At 44.2% G+C, this 19,047-nt stretch overlaps 1 protein-coding gene across 1 annotated transcript in view; it reads right to left on the bottom strand.

The window, feature by feature from the left end:
- The window catches only part of ZIM2 (zinc finger, imprinted 2), a 32,913-nt gene extending 16,380 nt beyond the window's left edge, over positions 1-16,533 (bottom strand). Inside the window, exons 1-3 of the mRNA XM_011932566.1 lie at positions 16,519-16,533; positions 14,838-15,006; positions 7,217-8,037 (exon numbers count right to left, since the gene is read on the bottom strand). Of these exons, the coding sequence (XP_011787956.1) occupies positions 7,217-8,037; positions 14,838-15,006; positions 16,519-16,533 (1,005 nt within the window). The remainder of the gene's footprint in view (positions 1-7,216; positions 8,038-14,837; positions 15,007-16,518) is intronic.
- Between the last annotated feature and the right edge of the window lie 2,514 nt (positions 16,534-19,047).

Here is a 19,047-nt window from a genome sequence, read left to right as displayed (position 1 = left end):
TTCACCGTGTTAGCCAGGATGGTCTCGATCTCCTGACCTCGTGAACCACCCGCCTCGGCCTCCCAAAGTGCTGGGATGCTTCCACTTTTGACTCTCATGAATAATGCTGCTATGCCCATGGGTGTACAAATATCTCTTTAATTTTCCGCTTCCAATACTTCTGGGTAATATCCAGAGGTAGAAAGAGAATTTTATTTTTATTCTTTTCAGAACCATTGTCATTTTTTTTTTCGCAGAATCTGCGTCACATCACAATTGCACCAGAAGTGCAGATGTGCCAACTTCTGCAAGCCCTGTGGGTGGTTGTTATCTTCTGTCTTGTGGATAGTGTCCGTGGAAATGGGAATGAAGTGGTTTGTTATCTCTTTGCCAAAGAAAAAAATATTTGTTTCACTTTTAAATAATAATTACTTAATAATGGGATGTGTTTGTCTGTTGGTTCCTGCACAACTTCTCAAATGTAGGAATCAGACTAGACCGTGTCATTCTGATGTCCTCATCCTCATTGATTTTTGGTGGGTTATTGTTTTATCACAGATACCACTGATAACCCAGCATCACAAAGATATGACTGCAAAAAATAAAAAAAAAAAAATGAGAGAACCAATGTAGAAACTGTGAATCCCTGTAGCTTCTACTTAATGTGGTGTCAGATGATAGGAAATACTGCCATACTTCCCTTAAAACTAAACTGCAGGGTTACCTCTTCAGACAGATGTGGCTATAAGGATATAATAGCAGGAATACAATAAATGTTTGTCGGATCAGGGAGAGAATGGAGAAGGTGACCTGGTTGCCGAGCAACCTTCAGTATCCTTGGAGATGAGTCACCATGGAAACAGCAATAACTCTTCATTTCCCTTTTTCCAGCCCCTGAAAACCAACGTTTTATTTTCCATTTCTATGAATTTGACTCTTCTAAGTACCTCATATACCTAGAATCGGGTACCTGAGTACCTCATATACCTGGACAGTGGTGGGGGATGTTGGGGAACGAGTTCCTCCCTGGCCCACCAAACTAGCCTGGAAAAACCCTAATCTCTGAATTTTCAAGAAGACTGATTTGAGTAATAACTGTCTCCCACGCTGCATGGCCAGCCTCATATCAATAAACTCTTTGTGGCAGTGTCATGGCCTCAGTGAATTGTTTTTTGTTTGTTTTGTTTTTTTTGTTTTTGTTTTTGAGATGGAGTCTCACTCTGTCGCCCAGGTTGGAGTGCAATGGTGGGATTTCGGCTCACTGCAAGCTCCACCTCCTGGATTCAAGGGATTCTCCTGCCTCAGTCTCTTGAGTAGATGGGATTACAGGCACCCATCACCATGCCCGGCTGAGTTTGTATTTTTAGTAGAGATGGGGTTTCACCACATTGGTCACCTGTTCTCGAACTCCTGACCTCAGGTGATCCGCCTGCCTCAGCCTCCCAAAGTGCTGGGATTACAGGCATGAGCCACCGTGGCTAGTGTCTCAGTGAATGTTTTTTTTCTGTGCAGGAAGAACCAGCCCATCAGGAGGTTACACCATTGCAGATCAACCCAAGGTCCTACAGCCTTCCGTGGCCATGTGCTCATTAATAAAACCTGCGGCACAAATTCTTTTCAAAGAACAAACAAGAAACTAAAGTGACACAGCAATTTTTAGGGTCTCATTTTTTTCTCTTTCTTCTCATTTGAGGCAATGCGTATGATTTTATCAAATACTGTCAAGCGCCTTTGCCACAGCTAGATGGCACTGTTGAAGCACTGGAAAGGAAATAGGCATTCCTTGTTAAAACTCTGGCAGACTATACAGGATATAAAATTTACCATATAGTCCATATTTTGCTAATACTAATTCGTAAGCAAAGACTTTCAAGTTTGTTTTAAATTTTTAAATGAACATGGGGTAAATTATTACAGAATTCAGTATTTATATTGTAATCATTTTTTAAGTGTGCAATTCAGTGTCGTTAATTGCATTCACATTATTCGCAAACATCACCACCTTCCAAACCCAGAGTAGTTTTCATATTGCAGAACTGGAATTCTGTACTCACGAAACACTAACTCCGTTCCTTCTCTCTTCGCCGCTGGCAACCACCATTGTACTTTCTGTCTTTATGAATTAGGTTAGTTTGGGACCTTATGGAAGTGGAATCATGGAGAGTTGTCGCTTTGGCTCTGGCTTATTCCCCTTGGCATCGTGTCCTAAAGTTCATCTGTGTGGTAGCATGTGTCAGGGTTTTATTTCTTTGTGAGGCTCAGTAATATTCCATCGCATGCAAAATCCACAGGTGTTTATTTTTGTTGTTTTTTTACAGAGTTTTGCTCTTGTCGCCCAGGCACGATCTCGGCATGGCATGATCATTCGGTGGCACATTCTCAGCTCACTGCAACCTCAAGATCACTCAGTGGCCTGAACTCGGCTCACTGCAACCTCCCCCTCCCAGGTTCAAACGATTCTCCTGCCTCAGCCTCCCGGCTGGGCAGGAGACAGGCGCCCGCCACCACGCCCGGCCAATTTTTGTATTTTTAGTAGAGACGGGGTTTCACCATGTTGGTCAGGCTGGTCTCGAACTCCTGACCTCACGTGATCCACCTGCCTCGGCCTCCCAAAGTGAAAAATCACACTTTGTTAACCCATTGTCCACCCATCCCTTGATGGACACTTCAGTTTCTCTACTTTTGACTATTACAAATAAAGCTGCTATAAACATGAGAGTACAAATATCTCTCTTTTTTTTTTTGAGACGGAGTCTTGCTCTGTCGCCCAGGCTGGAGTGCAGTGGCCGGATCTCAGCTCACTGCAAGCTCCGCCTCCCGGGTTCACGCCATTCTCCTGCCTCAGCCTCCCGAGTAGCTGGGACTACAGGCGCCGCCACCTCGCCCGGCTAGTTTTTTGTACTTTTAGTAGAGACGGGGTTTCACCGTGTTAGCCAGGATGGTCTCGATCTCCTGACCTCGTGATCCGCCCGCCTCGGCCTCCGAAAGTGCTGGGATTACAGGCGTGAGCCACCGCGCCTGGCCCAAATATCTCTTTAAAACACTGTTTTCAATTCTTGGGGTATATACCCAGACGAGGACACAGCTGGATCATCTGGTAACTTTATTATGAATTTCACAGGAACCATCTCGCTTCCAAAGCCCCTGCACCACATCACATTCCCAACAAGAGGGCGGAAGGCTTCTTATTTTTCCACAGCCTGCTGACACTTATTACATACTGTTTTATGGATAATAGCCATGTTAATAATGTGTGGTGGTTCATTCTTTATCTCAAAATCTGTTTTTTTCCATTTTTCAATAATGACAGTTCTTGAAGAATGGGATATGTGAGTCTGCTGGGCACCGTGCAACTTCTCGAACTTTCAGATCAGACGGGGCCATGCCACCCTCACTCCTCATTCTCGCTGATTGCCATGTGGGGATTGCTTTTCTTCCCAGCAAGCACTGACACAACTTCACAGAGACATCGTGTCAGCCGGGGAAATGTAGAGAGATCAAACGCAGGATCTGTGCACCATTGGCCCTGGCGTCAGATGTGGAATGTTGCTGTTCTTCCCTCAGTTTTAATGTATCCAGGGTTTCTCTGCAGACAATTGCAGGTATGAAGGTAGAACAGTAGGAAAGCAGTGGGTCTTCATTGCAGGGGGAGAGAATGGAGGAGCTGGTCTGGTTGCCAAGCAACGCTCAGTGTCTTTGGAGATGAGTCACGATGGAAACAGAGCGAGAACTGGCAGTGGGGGAGGGGCTGTTCTGCCCCAGCCAAATGCAGCTGCACAGAATTGCAAAGGTGACGTGGATGTTTCACAGTTTCTTGAATTAATAACTTCTCATTTGTACACTCTGATGGTCTCCATTTGTAATTTCTTGTTCATTATTTGTGTATCTCTTAGGCCAGTAATTTCTAAATGTAGTAAATCAAGACCTTTGGTAAGGGGTCCACCACTTCAAACTATTAGGGTGGTGCACACCTGCAGTCCCAGCTACTTGGGAGGCTGAGGCAGAAGAAGTGCTTGAACCTGGAAGATGGAGGCTGCAGTGAGCCGAGATCGTGCCACTGCACTCCAGCCTGGGCAACAGAGAGTAATACAGTCACAAGGGTAACAAAGTGGACAGGTATAGACCATGAAAATGAGATCTTTTCTTCAGCCACTCCCCAGAGGCAGCTACCTTCATAAATCTGGTCATTAATTTTAAGTTACAAGAAAACAGACTAAAATGTTAATGGTGTTTATAGTGTATTTTTCTGTTTTGGGGGCAGAGGGAGGGAGGGAGATCTACGTTTCTGTAAAGTAGTTGCCTTTAATGAGTCAAATATTACTTTAAAAAGAAAAATTAACATTAATCCATCAGAAATGTGTACTTAAGAAAAAGGAAAGTGAGTTCACACAAATTAGTAAGAAAAAGCATACAGACAAAAAAGCTAAAGGGCCTAGGTTATACATAAAGAAGTTTTTAAAACTTATTTGGAGAAAAATGCATAATAATGCAAAAATGGATTATTGTTAATTAATAATCACTTTTTGGGTTTATCAAATAGGTAAAGATTTTTTGGTTGTTGTTTAAGTGAATACATACCCAGTGCTGGCAAAGTTATTTAAAGGGAGTATTTACTTGGCTCCAGGGTGACAAAGGCGGTTCTTTGTACATACAGAAACTGCTTAGTGTGTCTTGTCTGTCTTGGGTGCTGTGCTGAGAAAGATCCCAACCCTGTCCTCAGGTTCACTGGAACCAGAGAGTGGGTAACTGGTTAACGACGCCTGCCAGGGACTCAAGAGGGAGGATGGTTTACCACCTATTTCATACCTCTGGCATTCCCTATGCTGAGGGCTACAAATGGCAGAGCCCCTCCAGAAACAAATCCAGCAGCATCTTTCGAGGGCCTTAGAAATGTTCATCACGTGTCATCTAGTAAAACCACTTTTTGGAAACAGATTCTAAAAAAAACTGTAAATACAGTACTTTATGCTTTGTTAATCAGAGTTTTATATAAAGTCATTAAAAACTGTCACAAAATGGCCAGGCGCCGTGGCTCAAGCCTGTAATCCCAGCACTTTGGGAGGCCGAGACGGGCGGATCACGAGGTCAGGGGATCGAGACCATCCTGGCGAACAGGGTGAAACCCCGTCTCTACTAAAAAATACAAAAAACTAGCCGGGCGAGGTGGCGGCGCCTGTGGTCCCAGCTACTCGGGAGACTGAGGCAGGAGAATGGCGTAAACCCGGGAGGCGGAGCTTGCAGTGAGCTGAGATCCGGCCACTGCACTCCAGCTGGGGCGACAGAGCGAGACTCCGTCTCAAAAAAAAAAAAAAAAACTGTCACAAAATCAGAAAAGAACTTTAAACTTGTAATGTTATTTTTAAAAACCTACACATAGAAAAAATTATTTGTAGAAAAAATACTAAAATATGATAAAATGTGGTTGCATTTTGATGTGTTAACTGTGGTTTACAACTCTAGTTTATCGTTGCTAATAAAACATTTTTAAAAATAAATTTTAGGCCAGGTGCAGTGGCTCACGCCTGTAGTCCCAGCACTTTGGGAGGCTGAGGCGGGCACATCATGAGGTCAGGAGTTTGAGACCAGCCTCACCAACATGGTGAAACCCCGTCTCTACTGAAAGCACAAAAATTAGCTGGGCGTGGTGGTACACACCTGTAATCCCAGCTACTCAGGAGGCTGAGGCAGGAGAATCACTTGAACCCAGGAGGCGGAGGCTGCAGTGAGCTGAGATCACACCACTGCACTCCCGCCTGGGTAAGAGAGCAAGACTCCATCTCAAAAATAAAAAAATAAAATAAATTAAAATTAAAATTACATTAAATTTAATTTAAAATATTCCCTAATTGCAGCTACTCGTTATTGAGTGCCTTCTAAATATAAGGCACTATTAGGCTCTTTTCTATAGATGAACTCTAGGCCTTTCAATGGTTCTCCCAGGGGAGGATCCCCATTTCCTAAGAAAACGAGATATAATCAGCCTCTATGGAGGACCCTGAGATTTGACCTCAGCTCTCCCGGGCTCCAAAGCCCACCCTGTCTCTTCTCTGCCAAAAGTCTCTTCTACCTGTGAATATAACTACCTCCCTGGACTTGTACTAGTTGCGTACCTAGAATGATTAGGAAGTTTATTAGCCTTCTCTGTTTTGCAAAATTTTCTTTAATATGCTTAATATTATTTGTATAGTGAGGAAACAATACCTAATAAAACTATGTTAAAACTCAGAGTTCAAACAAAAGACTTCAGTCCATCTGTGGCTCTTTCCAGACCTGACTTCAATCCTGTTATATCCTAATATGGGTTCATCATGCAAATTCTTCAAGGAGAAGAGGGTTGTGGAGGAGAGGTAAGTGGTTTATAGTCCTTCCCTAGAGAAAAAAATCAATACAACTTTTAAACTCTGCTAGGATGAGGCTAGGAGTGTTTCTAAAACCTTCAAGATACACACATTTTGGCTCAGAAATTCCGCTGTTGAGAATTTCCCCTTAGGAAACAAGACCAGATGCAAAGACGTTACAGCAAATCAATAAGGAACAATGCCAAAACCCCAAAACCCAAGGGCTACAGGGGTGGAAGCACAACTACAGCAGCAACGTGTACATAAGATAAACTGGCCAGGCACAGTGGCTCACGCCTGTAATTCCAGCACTTTGGGAGGCCGAGGCGGGCAGGTCACGAGGTCAGGAGATCAAGACCATCCTGGCTAACACGGTGAAACCCCATCTCTACTAAAAATACAAAAAATTAGCCGGGCATGGTGGTGGGCGCCTGTAGTTCCAGCTACTCGGGAGGCTGAGGCAGGAGAATGGCGTGAACCCAGGAGGCGGAGCTTGCAGTGAGCTGAGATTGCGCCACCGGACTCCAGCCTGGGTGACAGAGCAAGACTCCGTCTCAAAAAAAAAAAAAAAAAAAAAGAAATGAGGGCAATCCTCCCTCACGATGAATAACACTGAAAAAGGTAAAATCTATTAGCTATTTTCCTATGCAACAAAAATATTCTTTGTAAGCTTTTCACCTGTGTGACATGTGAGGAATCCCCTCTTGGAAAAAGGTTTTCCTACATCCTTGCAACATTTTTTTTAACCACACTTTGATGAATTTTCCAGTTGTTAAAAAGGTGTGGGGGCTGGTGAAAGGCCTTCTCACATTCAGAACACTCTTTCTAGGATGAGGCCAAAAATGTTGAGAAACGTGTGTGCCGTGACTGAAGGTTTCTCAACAGTGATTGGACGCAACAGTTTTCTCTTGAGAATGGAATTGATAATGTTGAGTGAGGTATGAGGGTCGGCCGAAACATTTCCCACACAGCCGACACTGGTAAGGCCTCTCTTGAGTGTGAGTTCTGTAATGCTGAATGAGATGTGAATTCCGACCGAAGACTCTGCCGCAGTCACAACACTGGCAGGCTCTCTCTCCAACGTAGTCATGTTTCCGCTGATAACGAATTAAGTATGTCCTGCTGCGGGACAACCCAGGAGAAAGGACTCTTGCTGCCTCATGGGCTTTGAGATGTTGAAGAAGATGCACATTCTGGAGAAAAGCTTTGTCGCACTGAAAACATTCATAGTAGTCCTCCTGACTATGAATTCTTACACGTTCACAGAGATTCGCACGCTGGATGGAAGGCTTTCTACCTTCATTGCAGCCAGAAGGCTTCCTGCCAGAATGGGTCTTCTGATGTCTGTTGAGGTGTGGCATGAGATAGAAGGCTTTACCACACTGTTTACATTCATAGGGTTTCTTCCCAGTATGGATCTGTTTGTGTCTCCCAAGGGCTACTTGAGTACTAAAGGTTCGTTTGCAAAATTCACATATGTTGTGTTTGTTGTCTTGGGAAGCTGACTGGGGACGTGTACATATTCCAGGAGCAGTGTCTTCCTGGGGATCCTTTCCTAGAGGATCCTTGGATTGTTCACTAAGATTAGAGCTTCTCTCAAATTCATCACTGCTACAGCTTCTTTCCTGAGTGAGGGTCTTGGGGTCATTCATTGTTATAGGACTCAAAAGTTTCTTCTGGTTGCCCTGGTGTGGTTCCAATGGATTGTCATGAGACTGTCCTGCAGAGACATGCCAGAAGTTACCTACTGCTAAATTATCCTTTCCTGCCCCCAGTAATGACATTTCCATAGGCAGGCTTTGCCCTGGAGTTAGTGCTTTGGTTTCAGGTCTCTTTTTCCTAATCTAAAAAAAAAAATAAAAATAAAAATTCCTCTATTCTTTTTACTTAGAGAGACATACCAATATAATAGAAATAAAGAGACCAAGGGTAACAAACAGATCTTATGGAGGTTGAGAGAGTTTTCTGAAAACCTAAAGAGAAAATGGGAAAAGGACAGAAAGGACAGTAAGTGGCCAGGCACCGTGGCTGACACCTGTAATCCCAGCACCTTGGGAGGTCAAGGCGGGCGGATCTCAAGGTCAAGAGATTGAGATCATCCTGGCCAACACGGTGAAACCCTGTCTCTACTAAAAATACAAAAAATTAGCTGGGCGTGGTGGCAGGTGCCTGTAATCCCAGCTGCTCAGGAGGCTGAAGCAGGAGAATCACTTGAACCTGGGATTCACCCAGGTTCACCCGAGATTGTACCACAGCACTGCAGCCTGGACGACAGAGTGAGACTCTGTCTCAAAAAAGAAAAAAGGAAAGAAAGAAAAAGAAAAGACAGTAAGCAAGGAAGAGTGAGGAAGCAGCAGAAAAAATGTCATCCAGGAGGATGGCGTGTCAAAAAGATGCCACAAATGTACAGAGTTAGAACGAGCAGAAATCAGAGAAAGAGCTGGCGTTGGGGTTTGCCAGCATTTTCCAAACCATGTTTGGCAGATCGCTAATATTCTGAAAAACAAATAGCTGTAACCATGAAGGGGGTTCCATTGTCAAGTTAATTTGGGAAATGTTGTATGACACAAATCAAGAAATCAAGCAGCTTTCATTCCTGTAGGATTCAGAACTTTTAATATGCACCTCAAACCCCAAAAAGGGAAGGTACAGAATGTGGCATTTCTTAAACTGATCGTGCCATGAAACTTTTTTTTTTTTTTTTTTTGAGACGGAGTCTCGCTCTGTCGCCCAGGCTGGAGTGCAGTGGCCGGATCTCAGCTCACTGCAAGCTGCGCCTCCCGGGTTTACGCCATTCTCCTGCCTCAGCCTCCCAAGTAGCTGGGACTACAGGCGCCTGCCACCTCACCCAGCTAGTTTTTTGTATTTTTTAGTTGAGACGGGGTTTCACCGTGTTAGCCAGGATGGTCTTGATCTCCTGACCTCGTGATCCACCCGTCTCGGCCTCCCAAAGTGCTGGGATTACAGGCTTGAGCCACCGCACCTGGCCGAAACATTTTTTTTTAGAATACCTATTACTGTGGTTCTTCAGGACTGCTGAGGAGACACTGGAGTAAACAGGTCAACAACCTCGTGTTCAGAATTAAATAAAGATTCTCCTTTCTTAGCTCTAAATCTCTTGTTTTACCCCAATCTACACTGCCAACCAATTCCCTTTAATTCAATATTTATTAAATGCCTGTTTTGTGCAAGGCATTATCTAACCAGATGGGTCAGAGGTCTGTAAGAGGGACTCTAATCCGACTATAAATGACGACAGGAGCAGAGATGGGGAACTGACTCCACTCAGGAACAGGAAATGATTAGTGGAGGGGACAGCATTTGGCCTCAGCAAACGGGGAAAGGGGGCGAGTTTATATAAAACAGCCTGAGCTAAGCTATAGAACTGTGAAAGTATACAGTCCTGGGAAGCTAGAAACAGGATTTTAGTTGCAAGATCTGTAGATGAGGCTGGGATGCAAATTTCAGGCCAGACTGGGAGGAACTTCAGGGTTTTGCTAAAAGCTTGAATTTTATCTTGACGGAGGTAAGAAGCTGATAAAAAAAAGTCCTCTCTGGTAGGAAAAATACTGAAGCCAAGGGAGTCAAGTATAAGACTGCGGTTTGGAAGAGAGGTGATGAAGACAGTGGTTGCATCCTGGCAGACACTCAAAGTACGTGAACAGAGTACAGGTGAAACAGCAGAGCCAGAACACGGCTTAGGAAGTCATCAGGATAAGAGGGATAGCTGGGCCCATCACAATGGATTGACTCTTTTAGGAAGTAGTCTTTGAAGAGAACACTCAGGAACGGAAGAGTAAGAGAACACCTAGTCCTCACTGGCTCTTCTGTTTTCCTCACCCTGCTGTACATCCAATATTTCAGTATGTTCTGCCAGTTCTCCTTTCAGGGAATACCTCAAACCTTACCACTCTACAACCATAGCCTCAGCCTCCATCATCTTTAGCCTGGTGGACTTCAATGGCCTCTTGAACTGGTTTCTCTGGCTTTTCCTCTTAAAGCCCGTTCTCCATAGGACAACCAGATGGATCTTACTAGAATAGCACTGCCCAGTAGAACTCCCAGTGCTGACGGAAATGGTCTACACTTTTGCTGTCCAGCACAGTAGCCGTTAGTCACATGTGACTATCAAATGCTTGCCACGTGGCTTGTGTGACTGAGGAACTAAATTTTAAATTTTATGTAATTCTTACTAGTGTAAATGTAAGTAGCCACATGCGCCTATTGTCTATCACATTGGACAGCAAAGTTCTAAAATGTCAATAACACTACCTCATTTCCCTGCTCAAAACTTCCCACCATCTTTGCATCTCACTTATAACAAAATTATTTAACATATTCCTAAGTGGGCTGGCCCCTGACTATCTCTGTGATCTCATCTTCTATCTTCCACTTAACTCAGACCATATTGCCCTTCTTCCTGTTTTTGGAACACCCAAGCTCATTCCAATCTCAGGGTCCTCGCATTTGCTGTTCGCTCTGCCTGTAACAGTCTTCCTCAAGATTTCCACATCGTCAGTCCCTCATCTCATTCAAGTCTTCCACAGTGAGGCCTTCTCTGACTATTCCATCTGAAGCAACCTCCCATATCTCATTCTCTATCCGCTTTACACTCAGTTATTATTTGTCTATTTTTTAAAACTACTGCTTCCATTAGAATGCAAGCTCTATGAGGGAAGAGATTTGCCTGTCTTGTTCATTATTGTATCCACAGATGCTAAGACAGTACCTGCTCCACCACAGAAGCCTGATCCCAGCACTATGGGATGACTGAATGAATGCAGAAACCAGAGTAGGGAAAGAAGAGAAGACAATGAAAGAAACAGAGAGGAGTCTTCCTGGTAACTTCTCGCATTTTGTTTGGACATCCCTTTTCCACTCACACAGAAAAAGGTGGAGGAAGGCTGTGTCCATCAGCACTGTATGGACACAGCTGCTAGTTCAGGAAAGGGATACGACCCGAGATGGAACAATGAAAAATCAGGAGAGCTGGAAAAGATGTTTCCTCTCTCTTGAGAATGCGTCGTGGACACACCAGCTCCTTCTTGCTCCTTCTTTGTACACGAACAACAACAATAAAAAAATGCATCTAGGATTTATTGTCAGAGTTGAAGGCAGAGTAGAAGGAGAAAATGAAACTAGGTCTTCGCTGACTTCACTGGGTCCCTGAATACAGGCCAGCTGACCAGTACTATAGGCTAATAATCCCTCTACAACTTTAGCCAGTTTAGGTGTGGGTTTTCTGTTAACTACAACCGAAGGACAACAGTGATGCCAGCTGATGCACATAGTGACCCAATTCAAAGAAGGGGATTTCATGAAGATGGTAAGTGTTATTAGACTGCAGCCACAGAGTTTGGAGGACGTGAAGTCTATGGTTCCAGAACCATAAGGATGCTAGTGGGAACCTTTTGTGGAACTTTCAGAAAAGAGCGTATACGTGTGTCTATGTTGGCAGAAGTAGGGCGATGGAAACCAGAGGGCCGGGGTTAAGAAGAAAAGGGAAGGGGAGCCACTGGGTGTCAAAAAGTCTGAGGAGTTGATGTGAGGGAAAGTGGGAGGGCAGTGAGAAAGACAAGTGGTATCAGGCCAGGGTTTTTTGTTTGTCTCAGTTAAAGAGGAAAGATCTATGATTTCTAGCTGCAAGGAGAAAGGCAGGAGTGAATGGAAGGGCTGGAACACAAGAGTAAAAGGACACTGGCCACCCTGGAACTGAGCAGGAGAGGAACTGATGTTGCAGGAAGAGATGAGCTCCAGAAAGGAGATGAAGGGGAGTACTGAGGAGAAAGAGGCCCTGAGGTGAGAGCACCTACCAGCCTTCTCCCTGGCCCAGGGGTCTTTGAGGAAAGCTCCCGGACTAGCATTTCCTGGTCCCCCCTCCTACACCCCGGGCTTCCCCCTCACTACTCACTTTGACAAATCACTCTATGTCTGCTGTCTGTCTCCACTGCATGTGATTCCTCCGCTTCCAGGCATGAGATAATGTCAGGTTTAGAGAATTGGTACCCTGTTGGAGAGGAAGATTCAGAACTCAGGGTTTCAGTAACTCCCAACCTGGGGTCCCAAAGACTCTGGGGTAATAAGGAAGGAATAAACTCTCGCAGGAGTGAAATGAAGCCTGTTTCCAGCCTTAGAGATTTTACCCCCAAGGGACATCTAGAATGTATGGAGGTATCTTTGGTTGTCACAACTGCAGGAGCAGAGGGAGGGGTTCCTGGTGTCTAGCATATGGCTGGAGGCAGGGACAGGGCTCAACATTCTGCAAGACAGCCCCACAACCCAGAACGATCTGGCCCCACGTCAAGAGCACCAAGGTTGAACAACTCTGCTATGAAGACTAAAAAGGGGGCATGAGGGCAGTGTGCTTAGCTCTATACTTCAGCACAAACAATCTGACGTAGCTGCTCAAAAAGTCAACAGTTTGGTTCTTTTCCTTCCTGGGATAACGTCCACTGCCTCTTTGTCTTGAAGTGCTGCTCCTCCCCCTCCCTTAGTTCCTTGTTTCTCAAACTTCTATCATTTGCACACCAAATTATTATCTATTTGTCTACTGTCTGACTCTCTCCACTCAAACGTAACATCCATGAGAATGTGAAATGTCATCTATTTCGTAACCCCAATGCTTATACCAGGCCTTGTACATCTGAATTCACTGACAAGTTAATGAATGACCCTTGCATTTTGGCATTTCTATGTGCCATTTATAGTCATATTCAGTATTTATTTAATGTTTTTCTTTAGATCACCTTTCTTGTTAACTTAAATACACTTTTTTTATTTTTTATTTTTTGAGACAGAGTCTCGCTCTGTCACCCAGGCTAGAGTGCAGTGCAATCTCGGCTCACTGCAGCTTCTGACTCCCAGGTTCAAGTGATTCTTCTGCCTCAGCCTCTCCAGTAGCTGGGACTACCCAGCTAATTTTTCATATTTTTTTTTTTTTTTTTTTTGAGACGGAGTCTTGCTCTGCTGCCCAGGCTGGAGTGCAGTGGCCGGATATTTTTAGTAGAGATGAGGTTTCCCCATGTTGGCCAGGCTGGTCTTGAACTCCTGACCTCAAATGAACCGCCCGCCTCCGCCTCCCAAAGTGCTGGGATTACAGGCATGAGCCACTGCGCCTGGCCAATATGCTTATTTTCAATGGAAGCTTTATATCAACCCTATAAATGGAAACCAATGTCACTCTCACACACACACACACACACACGGAAGGTAACATCATGGTAAATATAACAGAAACTAAGGTTACTGAGTGCTAGCTAGCTTCTGTTGCCTATCTAACACTCAGGGTTTGATGTCTGCTCTCTCTTTGCTAAAATGGAAGAATAACAAGATAGACATGCTAACACCAAACTGATATTCTCTACTTGATAGAGTCAGAAGGCTTCAAAGACAATGAGAAGAACTTTTTTCTCACCAACAGATTGAAGGATTATGTCATGCTGTCCATGTACTGCCTAAAATAATCTTCTATTTAGCCCACTGTACTCATTCCACACTTAGGCAGACAATGTCCCAGGTGACATATAAGATTGCTATTAACACGAAACCCTTAGTGTTAAAGAAGCCAAGGGCTCACAAGATAGAAATGCCTCCAGGTCACTACATAGGAGCTGGAAAGATAAAATTAATTTATTTCCTCTATTTTGATACTATTCCCTCTATTTGAAGTCATAAAATGTGGTAAGCCAGAGAAGAGTGTAAAATATGCTGGAAAATGTACTTCCTGGTAACCGGTAAGAACCAGAGTTAAACGTATGCATCCCTGTGCCAGGTTTGGGGTGTGTGTTTTCTCACTAGGTCTCGGCTTCACCAGGTTACGGCCAGTGGAACAGTGTTTGTTTCGGATTCTGTTTTTCAGGAGACCTCAAGCCCCCAAAAAAGCCACTGAAAAAGGATCTTGGCACCGGCAACATCAACTTTTCACTTTTCACTTTCAACTTTACCTGTGAGAACAGGTAAAACAATTTTGCCTCTGCATGTAAAGAGAGATTGGCAACCTCTGACTGTTAAAACTCAAGCCAGTAGAAGTCTTTGGAGCTCCTGGAAGTTTTAGCAATTCCTTCGCTCATTCAATAAACATCATTTCGAGCCTTCCATTGTGCTGAGAACTGGTGGAGCAAACCCCTGTCAGGTAGCACATCAGAGCTTAAGAGAGCAGATTCTGGAGTCTGCTTGGGGTTAAATCCCAGCTTTCGACAAGTAATTTAACCTTTCAACGACTCAGTTTCCTCAACGTTAAAAATGCCGATAATAACAACGATAAGCATACCTCCCCTCATAGGACTAGTGTGGGGATTCAAGGAGTTGGAATATGTAAAACACTTACACAAGTGCCTGATACATATGCAGTGCTCAAGAAATGTTAGCTATTTTATAATGAACAGTGAATTTGATATTCAAATATTAAAATATTGCCTCCGACCTGGGTTGAGACTCACTGACATGCTGAACCGCCATTACTGATGAGAGGACACAAAGGAGTTGAGAGCCACTGCTCTAGTGGGAAGAAGGCACACTTACCCAGGGATACCAGGTTCCGGTAATTCTCCAGCATCACCTCCCTGTAGAGGTTTCTCTGAGCGGCACTAAGGGAGCTTAATTCCTCCGGGCTGAAGTCCACAAACACATCCTCAAAGGTCACCAACTCCTCAAACACCAGAAATGCTCCTAAGTGTTTGAGCTCCAGGAACTATCCCAGAGAGAGGAGAAGGAATGTGATGAGAGAACTGAACATGATGCAGGCATTCAGACCAACAGAGAGCTTCCACGTGCTCTAATGCAGAGCCACAGGCACCTGGCATTGCATCTTGCTTTGTCTTAGAGTCTGAGAGAAGTGGGAACATTACTGAAACAGTTCCTGTTGCTAATTACTACAGATTTGGGCTGAGGGGGAAATAGCCTTTGAAGCCACTTTATAAAGATAGAATGCAAGCATGCAAATACTTAAAAGCTCAGCAGTATACCTCAGCCTCAGGAATCAGAGTCCTGGCTCTGGTTCTTTGTGAGTTTGCGTAGGTTAAGCCTCAGGGTCCCACCTGTAAAACAAAGTGCTCGTAACATGAAGAAATATTCAATCTTGTTAATAAACAAGGAGATGAAAATCAAAATGACAAAATACCATTTTATACCCATTCAATTAAGTATTGGGTAAAAATTAAGTAACTGAGTAAAAATTAAGAAGTGGGACAATACCAAGTATTATATAAAACATGGATCCACTGGAGATGCTAAGGGAAATGTAAATTGGAAAACCACTTTTAATCCAGAAATTTTTTTTAATTTTTAAAAATTTTTGTGGGTACATAGTACTTGTATATACTTCTGGGGTGCATGAGGTGCTTTGATACAGGCAGGCAATGTGGAATAAGCACATCCTGGGGAATGGGGTATCCATCCCCTTAGGCATTTATCCTTTGAGTTACAAACAATCCAGTTACACTCTTTAAGTTATTTAAAAACGTACAATTAAGTTATTATTGACTATAGACTCCCTACTGTGTTATCAATAGTAGGTCTTATACATTCTTTCTACTTTTTTTTTGTACTCGTTAGCCATCTCCACCTCCCTCCAGGTCCCCAACTACCCTTCCCAGCCTCTGATAACCACGCTTCTCATCTCTATTTGACCCCAAAATTCTATTCCTAGGTATATTTGCTCATGTGTACTTAAAGACATGGATGGGTAGGTATGTTTATAATGGCATGTTTGGAACATCCAAAATCTGGAAATAACCCAAACATTCATTAACAGTAGAAGAGATAAATATGGTATAACCATACAATGAAATAGTATTCTAGCAATAGAAATCAATTAACTGGCCGGGCGCGGTGGCTCACGCCTGTAATCCCAGCACTTTGGGAGGCCGAGACGGGCGGATCACGAGGTCAGGAGATCGAGACCTTCCTGGCTAACATGGTGAAACCCCGTCTCTACTAAAAATACAAAAAATTAGCCGGGCGTGGTAGCAGATGCCTGTAGTCCCAGCTACTCGGGAGGCTGAGGCAGGAGAATGGCGTGAACTTGGGAGGCGGAGCTTGCAGTGAGCCAAGATCGTGCCACTGTGCTCCAGGCTGAGAGGCAGAGCAAGACTCCGTCTCAAAAAAAAAAAGAAAAAGAAAAAAGAAATCAATTAACTACAGTTATATATAACAATCTTGGTAGCTTAAGGTTGAATTTAAAAGGCAGATACCATATACCCACAGGAAAATAAGCCATCCTACCAAAAAGACACATGCACTCATATGTTCATCACAGCACTGTTCACAGAAACAAAGACATGGAATCAACCCAACTGCCCATCTACAGTGGACCGGATAAAGAAAACGAGGTGTGTACACACCATTGAATGCTATGCAGCCAAAAAAAGAACAAAATCATGTCCTCTGCAGCAATACAGATGCAACTGGAAACCATTATCCTAAGTGAACCAACACAGAAACAGAAAACCAAATACCACGTGCTCTCACTTATTAGTGGGAGCTAAACACTGGGTTCGCACGGTCATTAAAATGGGACAACAGGCAGAAGACAGGTGATTTCTGCATTTCCAACTGAGGCACCGGGTTCATCTCACTGGGGCTTGTCGGACAGTGGGTGCAGCCCACCGAGCGTGAGCTGAAGCAGGCCGAGGCATCATGGGAATGCAGGGGGTCAGGGAATTCCCTTTCCTAGACAAGCAAAGCTGTGACAGATGGCACCTGGAAGACTGGGTCACTCCCACCCTAATACTGCGCTTTTCCAATGGTCTTAGCAAACGGCACACCGAGAGATTATATCCTGCGCCTGGCTCGGAGGGTCCTATGCCCATGGAGCCTCGCTCATTCCTAGCACAGCAGTCTGAGATCGAACTGCAAGGCGGCAGTGAGGCTAGGGAGGGGCACCCGCCATTGCTGAGGCTTGAGTGGGCAAACAAAGCAGCCTGGAAGCTCGGACTGGGTGGAGCCCACCGCAGCTCAAGGAGACCTGCCTGCCTCTGTAGACTCCACCTATGGGGACAGGGCATAGTCGAACAAAAGGCAGCAGAAACCTCTGCAGACTTAAATGTCCCTGTCTGACAGCTTTGAAGAGAGTAGTGGTTCTCCCAGCACGGAGTTTGAGATCTGAGAACGGACAGACTGCCTCCTCAAGTGGGTCCCTGACCCCCGAGTAGCCTAACTGAGAGACACCCCCCAGCAGGGGCCAACTGATACCTCATACAGCTGGGTACCCCTCTGAGACAAAGCTTCCAGAGGAAGGATCAGTCAGCAACATTTGCTGTTCAGCAATGTTCGCTGTTCTGCAGCCTCCGCGGGTGATACCCAGGCAAACAGGGTCTGGAGTGGACCTCCAGCAAACTCCAACAGACCTGCAGCTGAGGGTTCTCACTGTTAGAAGGAATACTAATAACAGAAAGGACATCACACCAAAACCCCATCTGTATGTCACCATCATCAAAGACCAAAGGTAGATAAAACCACAAAGATGGGAGAAAAACAGAGCAGAAAAGCTGAAAATCCTAAAAATCAGAGCACCTCTTCCCCTCCAAAAGAATGCAGCTCCTTGCCAGCAATGGCACAAAGCTGGACGGAGAATGACTTTGACGAGTTGAGAGAAGAAGGCTTCAGACGATCAAACTTCTCTGAGCTAAAGGAGGAAGTTCGAACCCATCTCAAAGAAGCTAAAAATCTTGAAAAAAGATTAGACGAATGGCTAACTAGAATAACCAGTGTAGAGAAGTCCTTAAATGGCCCAATGGAGTTGAAAACCATGGCATGAGAACTATGTGACGAATGCACAAGCTTCAGTAGCCGATTCAATCAACTGGAAGAAAGGGTATCAGTGATTGAAGATTAGATGAATGAAATGAAGCGAGAAGAGAAGTTTAGAGAAAAAAGAGTAAAAAGAAATGAACAAAGCCTCCAAGAAATATGGGACTATGTGAAAAGACCAAATCTACATCTGATTGGTGTACCTGAAAGTGACGGGGAGAATGGAACCAAGTTGGAAAACACTCTTCAGGATATTATCCAGGAGAACTTCCCCAACCTAGCAAGACAGGCCAACATTCAAATTCAGAAAATACAGAGAATACCACAAAGATACTCCTCGAGAAGAGCAACGCCAAGACACAAAATTGTCAGATTCACCAAAGTTGAAATGAAGGAAAAAATGTTAAGGGCAGCCAGAGAGAAAGGTCGGGTTACCCACAAATGAAGCCCATCAGACTAACAGCGGACCTCTCAGCAGAAACTCTACAAGCCAGAAGAGAGTGGGGACCAACATTCAACATTCTTAAAGAAAAGAATCTTCAATCCAGAATTTCATATCCAGCCAAACTAAGTTTCATAAGGGAAGGAGAAATAAAATCCTTGATTTTATTTGTCTGATTCCTCAGACAAGCAAATGCTGAGAGATTTTGTCACCACCAGGCCTGCCCTACAAGAGTTCCTGAAGGAAGCACTAAACATGGAAAGGAACAACCAGTACCAGCCACTGGAAAAACATGCCAAATTGTAAAGACCATCAATGCTAGGAAGAAACTGCATCAACTAACAAGCAAAACAACTAGCTAACATCATAATGACAGGATCAAATTCACACATAATGACATTACCCTTAAGTGTAAATGGGCTAAATGCTCCAATTAAAAGACACGGACTGGCAAACTGGATAAAGAGTCAAGACCCATCAGTCTGCTGTATTCAGGAGACCCATCTCACATGCAGAGACACACATAGGCTCAAAATAAAG

The sequence above is a fragment of the Colobus angolensis genome, unplaced genomic scaffold (genome assembly GCF_000951035.1).
Source record: "Colobus angolensis palliatus isolate OR3802 unplaced genomic scaffold, Cang.pa_1.0 Scaffold96, whole genome shotgun sequence".
NCBI classification, from domain to species: Eukaryota; Metazoa; Chordata; class Mammalia; order Primates; family Cercopithecidae; genus Colobus; species Colobus angolensis.
The sequence above is the reverse complement of the archived record's forward strand: the minus strand, read 5'-3'. Positions and strand labels throughout refer to the sequence as shown.